This window comes from Myotis yumanensis, unplaced genomic scaffold (assembly GCF_028538775.1).
Source record: "Myotis yumanensis isolate MYYU_CA2020_CCGP unplaced genomic scaffold, mMyoYum1.0.hap1 SCAF_16, whole genome shotgun sequence".
Classification (NCBI taxonomy): Eukaryota; Metazoa; Chordata; class Mammalia; order Chiroptera; family Vespertilionidae; genus Myotis; species Myotis yumanensis.
The window spans coordinates 32,778,653-32,799,695 of NW_027223767.1; the positions used below are offsets into that span (position 1 = coordinate 32,778,653).

General features: G+C 43.7%; 1 protein-coding gene across 2 annotated transcripts; it reads right to left on the reverse strand.

Moving 5' to 3' along the window:
• Positions 1-968: 968 nt before the first annotated feature.
• On the reverse strand, positions 969-20,537 carry GOSR2 (golgi SNAP receptor complex member 2). 2 transcript variants are annotated; one of them, XM_070395438.1, is made up of 6 exons: positions 20,450-20,537; positions 13,634-13,698; positions 10,196-10,304; positions 9,232-9,364; positions 6,546-6,686; positions 969-3,484 (listed from the first exon to the last, which is right to left on the reverse strand). In XM_070395438.1, the coding sequence occupies exons 1-6, from the start codon at positions 20,476-20,478 to the stop codon at positions 3,323-3,325; spliced, it is 639 nt and encodes a 212-aa protein (XP_070251539.1). In that variant the 5' UTR covers positions 20,479-20,537; the 3' UTR covers positions 969-3,322. The 2 variants fall into 2 exon arrangements, with proteins under 2 accessions (XP_070251539.1, XP_070251540.1); XM_070395439.1 differs by lacking the exon at positions 6,546-6,686.
• Positions 20,538-21,043: the final 506 nt, after the last annotated feature.

Sequence of the window (21,043 nt, forward strand, 5' to 3'; positions counted from 1 at the left end):
ACTTCCAGTAAGGGCTCCAGGCAAGCTAGCAGTATTAAAGGTCTGGGTGCCCCCCTGAGCAAATAAGACATCCCCATCCTTACCACCATACCCCCCCCCCCCCCCATTTAGACACTAACAAGTCATGCTTCTCTCTTTGCTTTGGCTTTGGGGGCTTACAGACAAATGAGGGATTCCCCAGAGCACTTCAGTAGGGCTTCATGATTTAAATTGAGTCTTTTCCTTGGTATTGACATTCTACTCTGATTTGTTCTTGATCATTTCTTTCTATTTCACTGCTTTCGTTAATTCCTATAATTCTCCTTGAATCTTTTCTGAGATAGGATGTAAACAAGTACGGTTTACTGGGGACTTTATAAGTTTTGTTCTTCAGGCATATACGCTGAACTAGTTCAGCATACATTTGCAAATGCTATCACCTTTGATTAACACAAATATTCTAATTCAGAAGGTTTGGGGTAGGCTCCCAAGAATCATAATTAAAAGTTTCCCAGCTGCTTCTGAAGCAGCCAGACCCGCCCCTAGCCATGGAGCAATGTCTGAGAATGTCTGGCCTGAAAACATCAAAAGGGGGATCATTAGCCTGGCTTTGAACCAGGTCCACCTATGAACCAGGAGGTCAGGGTTTGATTCCCAGCAGGGCATGTGCCTGGGTTGTGGGTTCGATATCCCCAGTCGGGTGTATGAGAGAGGCAGCCAATCAATGCTTCTCTCTCATCATTAATGTTTCTCTCTCTCTCTCTCCCTCTTCTTTCCTCTCTAAAATCAATAAAATAAAAAGGAGATCATTAGTTACAATGAATGTCAAGTTTCTTTACAAAACGTAACATTCTAAATAAAATAAATCTCAATTTTATTCAACTTAAACCCATTTAAAAAACAATGGGTTTAAGTCCAAATTTGCAAATAAAACCCATTTAAGTTCATTAGGGCAGAGGACTTAGGAAAAATACCAGCAATGAAGCCTATAAAAGTCAAGACTCTCCAATTTATTTGGTCTTCGAATTTGGCTTTTCTTAAGGTGGTCCCACGAGTAAATGCCACAGAAAGAAGATATTTCCAAGTTCCTTGACAACCCACTTGTCTTAAACCACAACAGGCAAACCTTTTACCAAAAGCCGGGACAAGGTCACAGAGACTGTCAACTGGAGATTCTTGCACCAGCTCAACCTGGTAATTCACCCTGACTCCACTAGGTGGTGCTCCTGTCCTGGCCTTGGGCCCTTCCCTACATGCCTACATGGGATTGTGGAGACAGAGTGTGCGTACGTTTCTCACACACTGTAGCTATAGTTCCCTAGCCAGAATGGAAGACCCACAAATTGCCTCCACAATTTTTATTACACAGTAGGGAGAATGGCTCTGAAGGTCGGGGAAGGCCTTACTGCTGGTTCATCAAGGCTAACGATCACTATAAAGGCAAGTGTGGAAACAGTGGTGCACACTACAAACATCAGCCAATTGGGGGGGGGGGGGGGGGGGGGCGCGAGTTTTGCTCTCCCAGAGTTCAAGTCCAAATGGCTTAGCTGCTCCTTTTGCACCTTCCTCCAAAGTGCACTGTCTGGCAAGATCTTCCGGTGTCCAGGTCTGTGCAGTTTAAAAACCCATTTTATGGACTGCTAGGAGGCCTACGCTGGGTCCTGAGGATGGCAGAGGTGCTGGATGTGAGGGAAATTTCAAACTGTACCTCCCCAAAGTTAGATCTCGGTCTGAAGATGCCTCAACCCCTCTCTCCACCCTCCAGGCCATCATTTTCACTCTGTCAGGGCCTTCAATTCTTTTACGAAGGGGTCATGGATTTTCCCTTCCTTGAAAAGCCATGGGTCAGAGCAAAAGAGATTCCACCAAAAGTGTGAAATCAGTACCCAGGAAGCTCATGTTAAAAATCTGTGACTATTAAGAAACATTTACCAAAAGGGGATCTATGCCACAGATGTTGCTTAAAAGACCAATACTGCTACAGAAACAGGAGGAAGGTAAAAAGGGAGGTTGAATGGAACACACACAGAAAAGGGAAAGAAACAGAAAACAGTCTAAGTAGTGAAATAAAGACAGTAGGTGGAGCAACACAATCTAAGGTGGCAATAATACTGACCAGGTTTCCAGTCTGGGAAATTCTGAGTGCTAGCTTATGTCTTGCCATAAGGCTACTGAGCATAGGGCTGGGAGGGCCTGTCATCGATAAAAACAATATGCCAACCAGGTCTTTTTGGTACTTGCAGCAATTAATCAAAACAGACAGACTGCCTTTACAATAAATTCTATGATGCACCATTCTTAATCCAGGGTTGGTCAGAAAAGGGAAAAGGGTCTGGTCTCACAAGGACACCAGAGACAGTTTTAGGGTGGCACCTGCCCACACTGGCTGGGCAGAGGGGGGGCTTGGCTGGCAGTTGCTTATATATTACAAGGGAAGAAAAGAGAGCCAAAGAGTTAGGGATGTTAAAACTAGAGATGAGACTGTCATGGACAAATCACTAACCTTTGCTCACAGCTACTTTCTAAGGGGCCAAAGCCCAACAAAGCCTGGGCATGGGTGCCAGGCTGCAGTCTTGGAACCTTAAAAGCCAACCATTCCAGTAACTAGGGTCTTTAGTCTTAAGACTGCACATGCCCAGAGAATAATAGTGGCCTCAGTTTAGAAAGGAGCAACACCCAACAGCTGTAATGTGGAAAATCTTACTCGTCAGCAACAGCACCAATGCCCGTTTCCTCTAGGGAGCGGCTTCTGGGAAAGGGTGACAAGTAGGAGCTGTCAGTCATCTGCATGTCATTTGGGGGGTGGGATGGCTAGTTGCATGTGAATCCATTTACTGTAATGAATGCAGGAAAAGACCTCTTTCCCCTCCTTCTCTCCGCTACTGCTCCATCCTGTCCATTAGGAGGCGGAAAAGCTGGATGATGACAAAGTGTGGACAGTCCTGTCCGAAAGGGTCACCGTGAAAGCCTTCCAGGACGTGCATATATGTGGACAAAACCACCAAAGCCATTCTTTTCCTTTCCTTACTTCATCCCCTACCATTACATCACCTCCTCCCCCAGTGAGCGAGAGTGACAAAGAGAGAACAGGTACTTCGTTCATTTCCTACGCACCGTGCATCTTGGTAGCACCTGCATCCTCTCCAAGATGTCACAAACAGAGCAGGTTTGAAATGCTCACTGGGTTACAGATCACAATTACTTCTGAGTGGTTTTCACAGTTAAGACGGACATACATTTCAAAACGTGGCCTCTGGGCCCCCCTTTTCTCTTTCACACACACATACACAGTCACACACGCTCATGCAGTGGGAACGTTGTCCAGCTGCTGGGCTTAGCTGGCTCATGTCAGGTACTGCACCACGAAGAACATGACCACACAGGTGAGCAGCATCCCACCAATCATAAAGTACTTGTCCTGGAAAGCCCGCTTCTCGATGAGCCGCATCACTGTGTTGGACAAGCCCAGCATGTTGGCAATGTCAAGGATCCTCTTCTGAGTCCCCTGGGGCAGAAAAGAGAAAGAAAAACAGGAGGGTGAACATTGTTATGAGGTGGGGCTTTACCAACAATAGTCTCTTAGTCAAGCCTAAAGCATATACAAAGCAGCATCAACCACTCTCATGTGGTCAAATGACTTTTGATCAAGATACCAGAGCAACACAAGGGGGAAAGAAAAGTCTTTTCCACCAATGTGCTGGAACAACTGGTTTTATAATAAATATCACATGTATGTATTACACACACACATCTTATATAAGTATCTATGTATATGCATATATATTTGTGTAAAAAAATGATCCTCGACCTGGGGTGGAGGTGGGCTAGAAGGGGTCCATGGGGCGGAAAAGGGGACATATGTAATACTTTCAATAAAGATTTAATTTAAAAAAAAAAAGATCCTCGATTCATATTATATAGAAAACTCAATTTGGATTATAGAATTAAACATAAAAGCTACAACTGTAATAAAGCTTCTGGAAGAAAACAAAGGAAAATATCTTAAAACTGGAAAGAATGCAGATGTCTAACACCAGAGGATGGATCAACAACTTATGATACATTTGACAATGGGATACTGCTTGACAATAAAAAGGACCTAATTATCAACATGTAACAGTACGAAAGAGCCTGGGAAACACTGAGAAGAAGCCACACACAAAATAGTAACATGAATACATTTATATGAAGTTCAATAACAGGCAACATTAATTGATGGTGAAATAAATCAGAACTGTGGTTGCCTGTGGAAAGGGGCAGACTGACCTGGAAAGGGCACCAGGGACCTTTTAGGGGCGATGAAAACAGCCTATGCCTTGATACAGTGTGAATTACAAAGATGCATAAATTTGTCAGAATTCAATGACCTATACAAATAAGATCTGTATACCTCCTTGCATGTACATGATACCTCAATCAAAATTTTAAATTAGAGTATTTTATATTAAAAAGTCTCTGCTCCCTAGCTCCAAAATCCTTGCTATCAGGATGCTGCTGAGTATAACACGTTGGGCTAGTGCCCAGGTTTAAGAGGAGGTTTGAAGTGGGCAAGATGGAATGACAGAAACACAACTGACAGACACCAACAATGATCTAAAACCCCTTATATAAATGTCACCACCCACCACCAAAAACCAAAGGGTGTTTTATTCCTAAACCAAGAGCCCAAACCACCCAGCCTGCTCTTCCTCTCTGCTTTCTAATTTTCATTTTTAATCACGTTCAAATTCTTATGAGACAAGAAATATAGATGAATGCGGGGGAGACCCCACGTCACTTCACACATCACCAACTGCCTCTGTATGGGTGGCATCTAACCTAATACCCCACACCCATCTTTTAAATGAACATTAACAAGCAAACGAGAAGCAGGAAGAGAAGCGAGAATGACACGAGGCACCACGGACAGGAATACAGACCTACTACTGCCCAGACAATGATCTCAAAGCCGCACTGAGAGAGATCTCACAAGTCAAACTTGATTATTGCCAGAGGAGAGCTGAGATATGCTTTTCCATATGGCGATGGTGAATACTAGACTCTCACTATGATTCTGTTCAGCTCTGAAAGTGCGTATTTCCTCACCATCTGAAGTTCAAGCATCAAGCTTCTAAAATCACCTAAAAATTACCATAACTTTCCCCCCAAATAAACATTTTCAACCAGGAATTGTCCCAAATCATGGCCCAGCTCCTTTATGTTCTCTCCCATGTTAATTTCAAACGGTTAAAGCCAAAAACTTCCCTTACAGAGGTGGGGTGGGAGGTAGGTGGAGGGAAGAAGGCAGGTAGTGGTATGTGTAGAAGACGCGGGATTAGCAACTTCGTTCCAGCCTCTGACCGCCTCACAGGCTTCCTAGCACTTCACTGCCGGGGACCGTGCAGGGGCAGGAGCTGCTTGCACTCCTCAGTGATACCAGGCTGCAGTAGGAAGCCAACGTTCTCCTTAACAATAGGCTCTAACCCCCACTGCTCGAGGTTAGTGTGACATGGCGAGCCCTGTCCTAGAAGGGTTTTACTGTTTTTCTGAGATATGGGAATGAGGCCAGCCGTGTTCTACAGAAAGGGCGGATTAATCAACGTGTATCGGGTTAGATTACTGCAGGTGGCGGTTCCGAAAGGAGGGCACCATGAAGCTGTCGGAGACCACACTTCAGGCCGTCAGCAGGAGGTTACATGTCACTCGTGGCTTGCCTGACCTTCCCCCTGGTAAAGGTGGCAGAAATGTACCGAAGGCCCGCGGAGCTGACCGCCTCAACATGGTCCAAGAAAAACTAAGATAAAGCTCACGCTTCCGAGGGACTGTTTCTCACAGCTCAGTGGCTGGGAGTGCTTCGTTCACAGGGAACCACACCCTGATAATAAGGCACAGTCCACACCCCATTATCCATCAGAGTTGATACAGGAAAAGGGCTGAGGCTGAAACATCACGACTGACATCAGAGTCTGTGTAATGTTTCTGTAAACTACTCCCAGAGGGTTGGAGTCTCAGCCAATGGGGCAGGGCTTCCAGCAATACCTGGGGCTAAAGAGTGAGTGAGGAGTTGCTGGGGATCACTAGCATGTGCTCTAGAAGCTCTCTCCTGCTAAACAACCAGGGCAGCCCTGAGACCCCACCCCTGGGGTTCAGTCACCACAGCACAGAAAGGTCTCAGTAATAAAGCAGTCCATGCAGAGGCCCTTACGAGAAAACACCTGACTGCGAGGTGCCACGTACAGCCACGTCTTCTTTCTATGACTGGACTAAATAACAATTTCTTAGTCTATCATTGGTTCCTCTCAGAGCAGCAGTCACCTTCAGTAAGTGGGACAAGACTTGGCTACCAAAAGATGCCACATTATGATTCGTTGCAAGCACAAGAAATACCTACTGGCAAAGGCAATTGGGCTACTGTTGGACTCATAATAATTTGACACCAAAGGAAGGATCCCAAACTAAAGGGCTCCGTCTCACCATCACAGTATCACAATTTGGGGATATGTAACCAAAATGCAAATGCAGGTACCAAGCTGTTGGATTAGGCCAAAACAAGAGGCCTTCTCCCTGTCCCCCAGCAGGGCCCCCACCTTCAAGGTCATTCTCTGGGCCCTCAGTCCCTCCAGAATACTGTGCCCGCCTCCAATGAGGTCATCCATGCCGTGGTGAATGTTCTGGAGGGAGGAGTTAAACTGCAGTGATTCATCCATTGGTATGGTGGTGTCAGAGTCCTGTGAAAGAAACGCAGGTACTTGATTAACTTTGCTGCTGGTCAGCCCCTGCGGTCCCACCGCGTCTGACAGCTCTGCCTGTTGGTTAAGGCCAAGCCAGAAGGATAGTCAGAGGGAATGGTGCAAGGATCAGAGGAACCTAATAGAGGGGGAAAAAAGCAAAGCAACGATCTGGAGTGGCCTCTGTCCCTTTCCTCAGTTCCATTACACGAGTCTTGTTAATTTCTGCCTCTTGTCATTACCCCCACTTGGGAAAAGCGATCCCTTCAAGACCTCCTGGGCTTCTCTCAAAGTCTTTCTCTGACTGCTCACGAACCTAGCTTGTTCCAAATGTTCCTTTACTTGGCTTCCCCTTAATACCACATGAAATGTTTGCTTTTGTTCTTTAGCTATTTTATCCATAGCTTATCCCTCCAACTAGACTGACACCGACTAAGGACAGAAGAGACAGTGCTTTCTTACTGACGCCCAAATAATGTTCAGACGGGACTGGTCTCCTGAGCAGGCAAGAAAAATCTGCACAAAAAGGAAGGGAAACAAAAACTAATACTGATCAAGTACTTTCCACTTCGCATGCTCATTACCCTAAGCTCACGTAATCCTCATCCCAACCTTATGAGGTAAACATATTATCCCCACTTAGAGATGAGGAAACTGAAGCCCAGACAGTTGGAATAACTTGTTCAAGTTCTCACAGAGCTGGTAAGAAGTCCAGGAAGGCATGAATCCCAGTACTGAGTGCAGAGTCTGCTCTCTTAGCCATCCTGTCAGGAGAAACATCAGGACCCATCCTAGGCTCTAAACTGAAAGTGCACTGTACACAGAACCAATTCATGACCAGCCATAATACTGTTCTCTTTCCTGCCTCCTGATGACTACAAACTCTTCTGCCAACCAGAGCCATTCTTACCACATGTCCTGAGCCACCCCAGGACATGTTCATTGATTTTTAGAGAAAGGGAGAGGAAGGTGGAGGGAGAGAGAGAGAGAACATCGATCAGACTCCTGCATATATCCTGCCAAGGCCAGGGATTGAACGTGCAACCTAGGTATGTGCCCTGACCAGGAATTGAACTCTCGACCTTTTGGTGTTCAGGACGACGTTCCAATCAACTGAGTCACACCAGCCAGGGTTATTTTTACCACTTTTAATCATTACAAAGAGGTCAAATCACCTTTCCTTTGATGTTCAAGTTCAAAATTATTAATGCACACATTTTCAATTCCCCTTGCCTACAGAGGATTTCTCACCCCTCTATTCTCAGCACCTTAAACAGTGTTCTGCATACAGCTAAGGCTCAGCGGGTCATAAGACTGCAGTGTTTGAATCAATTAAAGACTTCATTTATTTGGCAAGCATTTATTGAATGCCTTTTACATACAAACCTTTCTTACTTTCCCACCTGAAAGGGTAGAGCTGATGAGCCACTATCTCTCAGAAAAATGTATGATAGTTCCAGATCATAGAATAAATAGGAAGAAGTTCATTCAGCAAGTCCCCAGCCTAAAAAATGCCTAAGTAACAATCAAAAGCCCACATAACATCTTCCAGAGTGTCATAGAGTTCATTACGCTATTGAAAATCGGCCATGCTTACCACTATACCACCAACACGTCTCCATCACACTTTTGAATTGTTAGTTATTGTTACTTGACTGCTTACTCTAGAGACACAGAAACTACAGAGGTACATTCTGAAACACTTGGGGAAATTTACTGCAAGTGTGCACACAGCAAAGAGTTAAACATCTGCAAATTGGGAACTGATTTGTTCTGATGTCAGGCTTAGGAAGCTAAGACCTCTTTAGAAAACAAACATCTCCATAAAAAAAACACACACACACACAAACAAAACAAAAAAACAAAAAACCACCCCAAAACCTACCTCATTTGGTGGAATATAATATGTAGGACACAAGAAAAAGGTCAGTATGTCCTACATCATGTGCAGAAAATGATCCTATTGAAACCAAAGGGCAGGGACAATGGTGTTCTACAAAATCAAACATGAAAACCAATAGGCCACTTTCAAATAGGCTCAAAACAAGTAATCCATCTAAAACAAAAAATCTGTTAACAAATTCCTCCAAAACTGCTGCTCAGACTAGGGACAAAAACATTGTAATGCACCTGACACTGGAACCACACACATACTCAGCACAAAGGCAACTGCCCGAAGGCAGCTTTGAAATGCTGCCCTCACTAAAAATGGCCTAAGTTCTAATCACCTGTCTCTATCTGATCAGAAAAAACGTTTCTACCATGTCAACCACAATCTCTCTGCATCGGCCCAGTCAAAGCAGGCGATTTTCACCCCCGCTCATTCCCTCAAGGTAACTGCTTTCTCTTCAGGTTTCTGTGTTAGAAAAAGAGATCCCCTGTCTAGTTAGAGTCTCTGTGGCGGTGCACAAGGTCCACTGTCATTTCCAGTTGGTCTCATCAGTCTGCTTCAGACACCACCTAAAAGGATGACGCTCATACCCTGAGCTCCAGCTTCAATGAGCTGTCAAGTACCTGCAGACTCCCACCCCGGCGCCTGGCTTACATTGGGGGTGAAGGTGCGAGACAGAAGCTCCTCTCGCTGTCTCTCCTGCTGCTCCCTTGCATATCGCCGATGCTGGAAGTTTCTGAGAGCAGTCTGCAGGTGCTGGACATCATACTTTAACTGGTCAACACGACTGGAATTGAGAGAGAGATGGATGTTACATCCCAGGAACCCAGCGTGGCACAGTTTGAGGTCACCAGGCTTTGTATTCAGGAAAGAAGACTTGCCTTACTTCTTCCTGTGCCACTCCATGCCATCCCCCCACCCCAAATAATCTGATTTTGATCAATGATGTTGAAAATAAAGAAGTAGCTTGTGGTTAAAGTAGGGTTGTAGCACACGAGATTCCAACAGCTTTACTTAAATACCTGCTGGTCTCTGATTCTGGATGCATGACAGGGAACAGGTGACAGGAAACAGGCTCAATGACCTCTTCCTGACCTTCTATGGATTATATCACTCTCCTGGAAGAAGCCCAAGGGCATCTTTGGCGTAAAGCATCAACAAAGTTTCATAAAACTTTTGGGAGCAGGGGCTGGGGTAGAGGTGGTGAGGGTGGTTTCATTTTAATTTCATGGGGGGACTATCAAACATTAGATCGGTATTTCATTATAATTAGACTGACTGAAGTGATTAAGAGCAAGATTCATTTCAACCCAAGAATGTAGTGGGAGCCAAAGGGTAGAGTAAACTCACTTAGGCTTCAAGTGGCCATGGGTTTGGACAGAAAAACAGTACTGGAGGCAATTTTTCAAAATGACACCAACGAGGTAAGGAGACACAAAACTTCTGAGCCACTAAATCACAGAATTTTTACTTTGAGAGAATAAAATTGCACCCTTTACGGGGACTTTAACTTTGCATAGCATCAGTTTTTCAATGTGTAAATGAATTTTCAGAGCATTCAATAGCCTCCCCGGGGAGAAAGACGTGTCTTAAGGACTTGGGGTGTTAGAGCACTCACAGTTTGGCATTCTGTCTTTTGTTGGGGGGCTCCTTGCTGGACAAAATCTCCAGGCGTTCTAGCTGGCTGAATATCTGGTCTATGCTTGCTTGGATTTCGTTTTCTACTACTGCACAAAAGAGAAAAAAGAATAATTGCTGGAAAAGAGATAGTGAACTTAAATTAGAAAGGTAAATCAAACATATCTTTTTCCATAACCAATAGACTCAAAATATGTATTTCAAAAGGAGAAAAATGCATATGCTATTGAATAATAGAAAAAGTTCAAGTTATACTAAGTGACTCTGTAAATGCTGTTTCAAATATGTATATATAGCTGTTGATATAACAATGCCAATTTTTAAGAGGGTCAATCTGTAGATATAAATTTCCTGCTGTTAGAAAATAAAATGAACATTTAAATGTTATCCAAAAAGTCTTTAAGCAAAAGTCAGTATTTTCTGATACAGCATGAGGTCTCTTTTCCTTTGAGATTATTCTCATATATAGATTATAAATATCTAGTAAAAAGACTGCCAGTTGAATTCCCTATAGTAATAAGGTTAAAAAAAACACACACACAAAAAAACACCTCACACACAAAGGGGAAGATTAGTAATTGAAACAGAGGAGAGTTCCTTTACGGCTTTCCATAAGAATGGGTGGGCTGAAGCTGGAATCCCCAAAATAGACCAAGTATCAGTAGGAAAGGCCCAGGAAAGAATCCATAGCAGTAAAGATATGATAAACACAGTCATTTTCCTTATCCCTTGTGATAAACCGTCAAAATGGCCTCTTTTCCATTTCTAATCATGTAACAATGAGATTATTGGGAAGGCAAACAAAGTCAATGGACAGAAACCAAACTGTGCACACAAGCAGACTGCTTCTCGCCCCATGAACGAGAGACGGCAATGTCACATTTGTAGGTCAGCTAACAAATACAGATTAGAACAAAGTGGGGGAGGGAGACCAAGATGGCGGCGTAGGTAAACACCGGAGACCGCTGCCGCAAACAACCATTTCAAAAATACAACTAAAAGACTGAACGGACATCACCCAGAACCACAGGAAGGCTGGCTGAAGAGAGACTCTACAACTAGAAGGAAAGAGAACAGCAAATCGAGGCTCAGAGGAGGCGCAGTGTGGAAAATACAAAGGTACCGAGGTGCGCGCGCAAAGCGGGCTGGTGGCTGAGGGCGCGGTTGTCGTTTTCTGTCGGGAGTGAGTCTCAGACTCTGGGCTCCAGATCCGGGCGAGTCTCTAGGGACCCAGACTCAAACGGGAGAAGCGGGATTATCCGGCGTCAGTTGGAACCTGAGGGCAGCTTTCTCTCCGAGGTTTGCAGCGGCTGCCGGGGTTCTGAGAAGCAGAGCCTCTGGGAACGGGACTGAGCGTGGCCATAACTGCTCCCTCCGCCCGCCCTGTTGATCCCGCCCCGCCCAGGCCCTGCGCACAGCCATTTGCCGATCGCCTCAGGCAAAGGCTGGATTAGCGCCTCCCCAGAAGGCAGACGCTTTCCATACAGCTGATTCCTATAGCCAGTCGGCCTGGGGGTCAAATCCCTCTAGTGTTAACTACAACAATTAAGGCTTGGCTAGAACAAGACTGCGCACAGAGACCACAAGGGGGTGCACCAAGAAAGCATAAAAGATGCGGAGACAAAAAACATGACAGAAATGGAGGATATGGAGCTAAGAATCGCAATTTTGAGGGCTTGCCATAAATTTGTGCAGAGCCTCACGAAAACTAATGAGACCCTCGATGCTACGATAAAGAAATTAGAAAGTAAGCATACACGGACTGAAATAAAGAATATTATACCCAATAGCAGACCAGAGGAGTACAATAATCAAACCAAAGATTCGACAAAAAACACCCAATTGGAAAAGCAAAATGAAAAAAGAATCCAAAAGTGTGAAGATAGTGTAAGGAGCCTCTGGGACAGCTTTAAGCGGTCTAATATCAGAGTCATTGGAGTGCCAGAAGATGAGAGACAGCAAGATATTGAAAACCTATTTCAAGAAATAATGGCAGAAAACTTCCCCCACCTGGTGAAAGAAATGGACTTACAGGTCCAAGAAGCGCAGAGAACCCCAAACAAAAGGAATCCAAAGAGGACCACACCAAGACACATCATCATTAAAATGCCAAGAGCAAAAGACAAAGAGAAAATCTTAAAAGCAGCAAGAGAAAGAGGCTCAATTACCTACAAGGGAATACCCATACGACTGTCAGCTGATTTCTCAACAGAAACTTTGCAGGCCAGAAGGGAATGGCAAGAAATATTCAAAGTGCTGAATACCAAGAACCTACAACCAAGATTACTTTATCCAGCAAAGCTATCATTCAGAATTGAAGGTCAGATAAAGAGCTTCACAGATAAGGAAAAGCTAAAGGAGTTCATCACCGCCAAACCAGTATTATATGAAATGCTGAAAGGTATCCTTTAAGAAGAGGAAGAAGAAGAAAAAGGTAAAGATACAAATTATGAACAACAAACATGCATCTATCAACAAATGAATCTAAGAATCAAGTGAATAAATAACCTGATGTACAGAATGAACTGGTGATTATAATAGAATCAGGGACATAGAAAGGGAATAGACTGACTATTCTTGGGGGAAAAAGGGGTGTGGGAGATGCGGGAAGTGACTGGACAAAAATCATGCACCTATGGATGAACACAGTGGGTGGGGAGTGAGGGTGGAGGGTGGGGTGGGAGCTGGAAGGAGGGGAGTTATGGGGGGAAAAAAGAGGAACAAATGTAATAATCTGAACAATAAAGATTTAATTTAAAAAAAAAAAAAAAAAAAAAAAAAGAACAAAGTGGGGCACAGAACGGAGAGAAGGGATGCTCCGAAGCTGTGGAAAGGAGACGGAGAAACGAGCATGGTGACAGCCAAGCAGCGAGGTGAGAAGGCAGCTTCTGTGTGTGTGGGTAGGCAGCAGTGTGTATAACCGACTCAGAAAAAGGACCTTTTCTTATGATAGAAAAGACACTAAAAACCACAAAGCAGCCCTCTTCTCAAAAGAAATCATGGTGTGGGAACTAAATTAATGAATATTGCTATTCATTTCTGAATAAGCCTTCTAAAAAGCCACAGTTCTCAGCTCAGAAGAAATGACCAATTCCAGTTAAACACGTCCAACTTTTTATGGAGCACATTCCTCTAAGGACAAGGTAATTAGATTAAGACAGATGGAGGAAAGAACTTCCACTCCCACAGGGCCATGTCAGGTTGAGTGGAGGGGTAATGGGGGATGCGACTTGGGGGATTCCAAGGGCACAATCAGGGAAATCAGTGACTGTGCTACAGGGTTTTCTGCATCTTAACAACAGAACTCATTCCACGCTGAATCATTAAGCCCCTGAGGCAGAAAGGCAGTCAGGAAACCCAGCCCATTAGCACCGTGTCATCAGAGAAAGGACTCTGGTCTCCATAGCTAATTACTCACAGTGCACAGACTGCTTGTCTGCCGTCTCCAGGCGTCCCATGTGAGACTGGATCTGGTGGACCTGCCTATCAAAGGAAAAGGGAGGAAATGGGTGAGACAGGAGTAATCAACAGCGCTTCACAGGAAAGTCAATTTTCTGATGCCAACATGTAACTGATTTAAATTGACAGCGTCACTGAGCTGTAAAATTTGTATGTGGCACTTGAAGCCACATGTTTTGGCATGGTTGATAATATCTTAACATTAATATTAGTAATAATAGTAATAATAATACTGACAGGCAGCATTTATTGTCTTCCCCCATCTGAGACATTCTGCAAAGTCAATACCCTATGAGGAAAGTATTATTATTCTCATTTTATAAACAAGACAACTGAAGTCCAGAAAGGTTATGTAATTTGTTCAAGGACACATAGCAAGTGATAAACCTCGATCCGGACCCAGCCAATCCCACTCTCTGTTGTTTGACCCAATGTGCTGAGCAATGGTCTGTACTGGGCAGAGTCAAAGGGTGAGAGAGAGATCATCCTTGTTCTTGAGAAACAATGTAATTAGGAATGACAGGCTAGATAGAAAGAGAAGTCCCTGGAAGATTTAAGAGAAAACTAACCCATGTAAGTGTAAACAAACGGAAAGCTGAGGAGCGAAGCACAGTGGTGCCACGCGAAGGCGAGCGAATGAAGGGCTGGGGCTGAGACAGGGGAAGCTGGCGTTCTGTGGGTGAAGGGAGTTCTGAACATCATTTTGAAGTGAGACGTGATTTGGTGAAGGAAGATATAAAGAAAATGATATGCAAAAAGGCATGCAAACCATGTCAAGGGGATTAAAAGGAATCAGCCAGTCTGGAAGAGTCAGGGTCAGAGGGGATTAGCTGGACCATCAGAGGAAGGCCCTCAATGAAAGGGATCTCCTACTTGGTAAACATCTTTCCCAGGCCATATGAGGCCACTGCCATCTCATCTGGGCCTCTGGCATGGTCCCAGACATCAGGCTCCAGAGCACCCTCGGAAGGCTCCCCAAGGCGTGGCCAAGGTCACCCTCAGAACCTTTCCTAGTGGTCCCTGGGATTAGTCCTTGGAATTGCTTATGCTACCCCCAACAACCGCCTCCTGGTGCTTATAGTCTCTCCATGTTAGAGCCATGTGAAAGGGACCTGCTGAGCTCTTATATCATCCCCAACTCGAGGGAAAGGTCACCAACCATCTTCCACCATGAGGGACCACAAACTGTGACCACAAATGTACCAATGTGAGCCAGGAGCCCAAATTTGGCTTCTCTAGTCTTTTTCTGAGCTTTCCTGTGGCCTCTAAGCATGACCCATGGCACTAGAAGCAAGGACAGCCTCTTAATGACTCCCAGAGTGATCCTGGGCAAGACTCATGCCCCCTAGAAATCACTACTAGAATCTGAGAGACCAGACTGCGACTTCAGTAGGTAAGTCCAGACATTTTCGAATGGGGCACATGGAGACATGGAGGCAAAGGGAGAACGCAGCTTGAGGCAATGAACATCTGGATCAGGGTAATTGTGGAAACAGCTATAGAGGACTGGATGGTAATGCCGATCAAAGGGAGAATTAGAACTTTACTGAAGTCCTGGATGTGGGCAGTGAGGTAAATTTTCAATGGTAGCTTAACAGAGTAAATCTGAAAATTGGTGGCATTATTGACAGGAACAGAAATAAAATGAAAAAAATGGAGAGGGGTGGAAAATAGCCAAGACCCTCTGAATATGTATGAAAGGAATGACCTATCCTACCTGCTACTAAGACTTATTACAAAGACATGATAATGAAAACAATATGGTAATATGCAGGGAGAGACAGACAAAGATAGACAAACCCTAACCCTGACTCAAGAGGAAAGAATGAAGGCCGGAATCAGTCCTACATATTTGGGGACTTGGTGACAGATGGGTGGGAAAACCATGAACTACAATTTTTAAATTTTTTTTTCCTACAACGAAGGCACCATAAAATATAAGACAGGCAGAGACTGGAAGATATCTTCATCAGATAACAAAGGACTAATGTGGGGAATATATAACAAACTGCTACAAATCAATAGGAAAAGTCAAACAGCAATTTTTAAAAAACGAGCAAAGGGCAACTGACAAAAAAGGAAACCCAAATGCTCAGTAAACATATGAAGAGATACTCAACTTTATTAATCATCAGTAAAGTGCAAATTAAAAATAAGGAGATATGCCCGGCTGGGCTCAGCGGTTGAATGTTGACCTACGAACCAGGAGGTCACGGTTCAATTCCCGGTTGGATGACCAGATGACCGGGTTGCGGGCTCTATCCCCAGTGTGAGGCATGCAGGAGGAAGCTGATCAATGATTCTCTCATCACTGATGTTTCTATCACTCTCTCCCTCTCGCTTCCTCTCTTAAATCAATAAAAATATTTTAAAAAATAAAAATAAAAAGATATCACATTTCTATTTGATTGGCAAATATTTTAAAGTCTGATAACACACACTGATAAGGATGTGGGGAAACTAGAACTCTCACACATGGCCGGTAGGATTATTAAACTGGTAGAAACCCTTTTAGTAGCTTTTTGACAAAACCTGGTAGAGTGAAATATGTGTATATCCTATGAGCCAGCATTCCACTTCTGGGACTAGGTCCTCGAAAAGAAGAGAATGGGTGTGGGATTCAGTTCTACTTCTGTCTTTAAATACCTGAAGCGTATGTATTAAGTATGAGGCCTAACACATAAGTTATATTATTCTCTATTTTTATGTTTGAAATATTTCATACATAAAATAACTAATAGATTTTTTTCAGATGTTGAATCAATGGTTTAACAAGGATCATTTATTTACTCACTCAGTCATTCGTTCATTCACTCATTCAACAAATAAGTGGGATAGACAATCACAATGGTCCATGGGGAAATAAAACCACAGGTGTGCTTATAGTGGGAAAGGAGTAACAAGCTGAGGATACCACAGTAAGTTTATGTTTATCTCAAGAGATATTTGATAGCTTCTTGCAGTAAATTTGGTTTGATGATATTACAGGTTGAGGGACTGATTTCCAGTATTCCACCATAGCATTGCCTTTGGTTCTGTGTCATTCAATATTGAAAAAAAAAAAAATCAACTTATGTTTATGAAACCTGCACATGATCTGTGATAGAATGAGGGGTTAAGATGTGACAAAACAAACATTAACATTTTCCATTTAGGCTAAAACGGGGGTTTAAAAGTATTCTGACTTCAGATGTATAAAAAAAAAAAAAAAGTCAAATGCACATTATAAAATGCCATTCAAGCTGAGGCCGGTTTGGCTCAGTGGATAGAGCGTCGGCCTGCGGACTGAAGAGTCCCGGGTTCGATTCCGGTCGGGGGCATGTACCTGGGTTGCGGGCACATCCCCGGTGGGGGATGTGCAGGAGGCAGCTGATCGATGTTTCTTTCTCATCGATGTTTCTGGCTCTCTATCTCTCTCCCTCCTCTCTGTAATAAATCAATAAAATATATTTAAAAAAATAAATAAATAAAAAAATAAAAAAAATAAAATGCCATTCAATTCTGGGAGCCAACTGTTAAAGAAACCCTATCAATTAAAGGTTTTCCCCAATGGGAGATGAACAGGATGATTGAGGGAGTGTTTAGAAATCAAGCCATGAAGACAAACCGTCAAAAGGGTCTTCCTGACCGGAGTGAGGTGAAATGGAAGATCTTGCCAATCACTTTCAAATCTTAAATTCTATGAGGACAGCAGGAGAGATGAGGCCAATACCCACAAAACCCTCTTCAGCTGGCTTTTACTATTTCCTAAGCTAAAAAGGATCAACTTTAATAAGTTGCAGGGGAACATTACTGACTTTTCCCATCCAATCTCTTTTTGCTTCGAATGAACTAGAAAAAATATGGTCAATAAAGTGATTCCAATCTCTACATTTCATGCCTGAGAGGAAATATATGCAAAACAACAAAGCAAGTATGCATGGCAGGGTGGGAACTACTATGTGCCAAGTGGAAAATCTGTTTTAAACTGAACTGGGACTTCAGACAACACACTTGAAGCCAGTAAGAAACAGATACACTAATGAGACCTGGGAGTGTGGACATTAGAAATCAGAAGTCCTAGATCTGTCTAGCATGGGGTCCGTGGTGGGCTTAGGGATAACCAAGCAGAGACCTAGGAGCAAGTAGGCAAGGGTCACTGTTGCTAATCTTTTTTTAAAGGGTCAGTAGAAAACCTGGGAAGCACTTTAAAACAGAATTGCTTTTTAAAAGTCCATCCATGCTGCCTCTGACTGCCATATGGAAAGATCTGGGTTGAAGTTCTAGTTTCACTATATCCTAGCTAAGGGACACTGAACAAGTAATTTAACCCCTTGATGCCTCAGCTTCCTCAACTGTAAAATAGGGATACTAATAATCACAATTACTTAAAGGGTGGTAGATCCAAATGCAATACGAAAATGCTCGGTATCCTAAACAGCATCATACAAGTTTGTTGTTTTAACCTTACTTATAAATAGTAAAACCGTTTGGTCATTTTCACCTCACCCACTTTGCCTCTACTATATAGTATTTAGCTTCTGATCAGAAGGCAAAATTAAAAATGGAAACACTGGTCTTGACATAAGGTAGAGTTCTTAAGTCCAGCTGCTCATAAAAATCACCTGGAGAGCTTGTTAAAAAAACACAAAACAAAACAGCTTCTTTTACTCCAGACCAACCGAATCAGAATTTCTAGGACTACAAGTGGGGCACCTTTACAACACTGCGATCTCAAAAACAGAAGCCTGCCTACTGGCTCCTCTTTAAAGTTCATTCTAATGCATTAAGTATAAAATGTTTATTCCACTTTTCATTTTTTTCCCTCCATTCACTGTTCGGGAGTTTGTAAGATACGTAACATTAAAATGTTTATCTAATTTCAATGTCCTGTACATTGGAATTAGATAAACATTTTAAAGCTATGTATCTTGCAAGAGATAATCACAAACTGGGTTCAAAGTTCTGGTAAAATTAATATGTTGTTAATGTGTCAATTCAGCTACAATCACTAATTTCTGCAACTTCAGAAGCTAATTTCTGATGCTCCCAGGGCTCAGTGTGTTTCCTGTGTTTTAAATCCTCACTCAAGGATATTTTTCCATTGATTTCTAGAGAGAATGGACGAGAGAGGGAAAGACAGAGAGTTGTTAAAGTAGGATTGGTATAGATATATACTGAAAAAAAAAAATTGAAAACAGGGACTTAGGTTTACACCAATGTTCCTATTAGCATTATTCATAATAGCCAAAAGGTAGAAACCCAAGTATCCATCTGCAGATGAATGGATAACAAAATCTGGTTGGTGTTCACACACAGGATTATTATTCAACCATAAAAGGAATAATATTTGATACATGGCACAACAGAGATGGACTTTGAAAACATGTGAAGCGAAATAAGCCATACACAAAAGGATGTATACTGTATGGTTCCACTTACATGAGAAATCTAGAATAGGTAAATTCAGAAACAGAAAGTAGAACAGAGGTTACCAGGAGCTTAGGGAGGGGAATTTGGGAAGGTGCTGCTTAGTGGGTACATCAAGTTTCTATTTGGGCTGATGAAAGAGTTCTGGAAATGAATAGCAGTGATGGTTACACAATTGTGAATGTATTTAATGTCACTGATTTGTACACTTAGAAATGGTGCAGGCGGTAAACTTTATGTTCTGTATATTTTACCACAATAAAAATGAAATAAATCATAAAAGTTCTTTCCAAATAACAGGATAGGTATGATCCCTATTACCATACTCAACTACATGTCTCAGCAAATTGCAAAAATGCAGGACAGTGTTAATAAAGGACTACCAAGGAATTTAAATTATGAGAAACTACATCAAAATTTGATCTCCTTAATGGTAACCTGTAACTAAGTATGTAATACTGAATGCTACTTGTACAGCAATTTCTTTGTACCATAAAAAATATGGTCTTTAGTATAAACCAAATCAGAAAAAAAAGGGAAAAATCATAATGTAGCAACATGTTTGGGGTCAATCAAGAATGGAGACTGACATCCTTTAGGTCCTAAAGGATGGTTCTCAACCTTCCTAATGCCGCGACCCTTTAATACAGTTCCTCATGTGGTGACCCCCAATTTCATTGTTACAAATTGAACATAATTAAAGCATAGTGATTAATTACAAAAACAATATGTAATTATATATGTTTTCCGATGGTCGTAGGCGACCCCTGTGAAAGGGCCGTTGGGCCCCTAAAGGGTCGCGACCCACAGGTTGAGAACCACTGCAAGTTTAGGAGCTGCGAGCTATAATGAAACTATTTGACATTAGCCCACTCACTGATGGATCCTTCTAAGTTGCTTACGCTGATCCTGTCTGTACTGCTTATTTTACCCTCCATTCTATCCTGCCGCACGTCGGCTCTTCTGTACGTTCCCCGACTCTCCAACTAAACGGTAAACTCCTCTGGGCAGAGCCCTGTCTCCCCACGAGCTCTAACAACCCGAAGCACTGAGTTGGCAGGTGCGAGACCGACTATTATAACCGGTAGATGCAACTTTCCCTTCACTTAGTCTACTCGGCAGGTAGTCGCAGCCTCGAAGATCCCGGGAGCCATCTGGCACATCTTTTCCGGCCCCAAGCCAGACCCTCCACTCGCAGGTAGACCTGGGCATCCCGCCAGGATCTGAACACTTCCGAGCTGCCTCCAGCAGTGCCCCGGCGGGAAAGACGGGGCCTCCACAATGGCCGAAGCCCCAGGCCCCAGCTCAGGAGGCCGGTCTCACCGAGCCTGCCTTTGCCCCGCCCGTGCCCCGACGCGACCCTCACTTGTGCGTTTGTTGGTACAGCGGCTCCATGTCGCCGGCCCAGCCGGGTCCGGCTCCGACTTCCTCCGAACACGTCTTCACAGCCCTCCTTCCGGCTTTCGGCTTCCGGTCTCAGGACCCTCTCTCCCCTACCGGCTAGGGCTGCCCCCCCGTTCGCCTTACTGGTGGTGATTACTAGAGAAAGAAAGGGAACGAGAAAATAGGCCGGGAGAAGACGGATAACTGTAGTTACAGGTTCGGCCTCAGATGGAGGACTAGGAGGTATAGGTTTTGGCGGGAGGCTGTCTGCAGCATTGAGTCAGGCAGTGGCGAGGGCAGCCTCAGAATACTGACGTGAGGTCCTCAGAGCAGGGCTGGAGCCGAATGGGCGGTTGCCGGCTCTTGCTTGCTGGAGGTGGGCTATGCTTCGCGTTCAACTGTTTGATTGTGGGTCTGGCGACGAGCTCTCCCCTGGAGTCTCTGGCACAAGCCTCTCCCATCTCAAATTGGCCTGCTCCCTTGCCCACGCACCTGCCCGCCCCCGCGCGCACACTCTTTAGTCATCCAATAAACCCACACTGAATGCGTGTTTACTATGTGTTATGTGTGTCGTGGG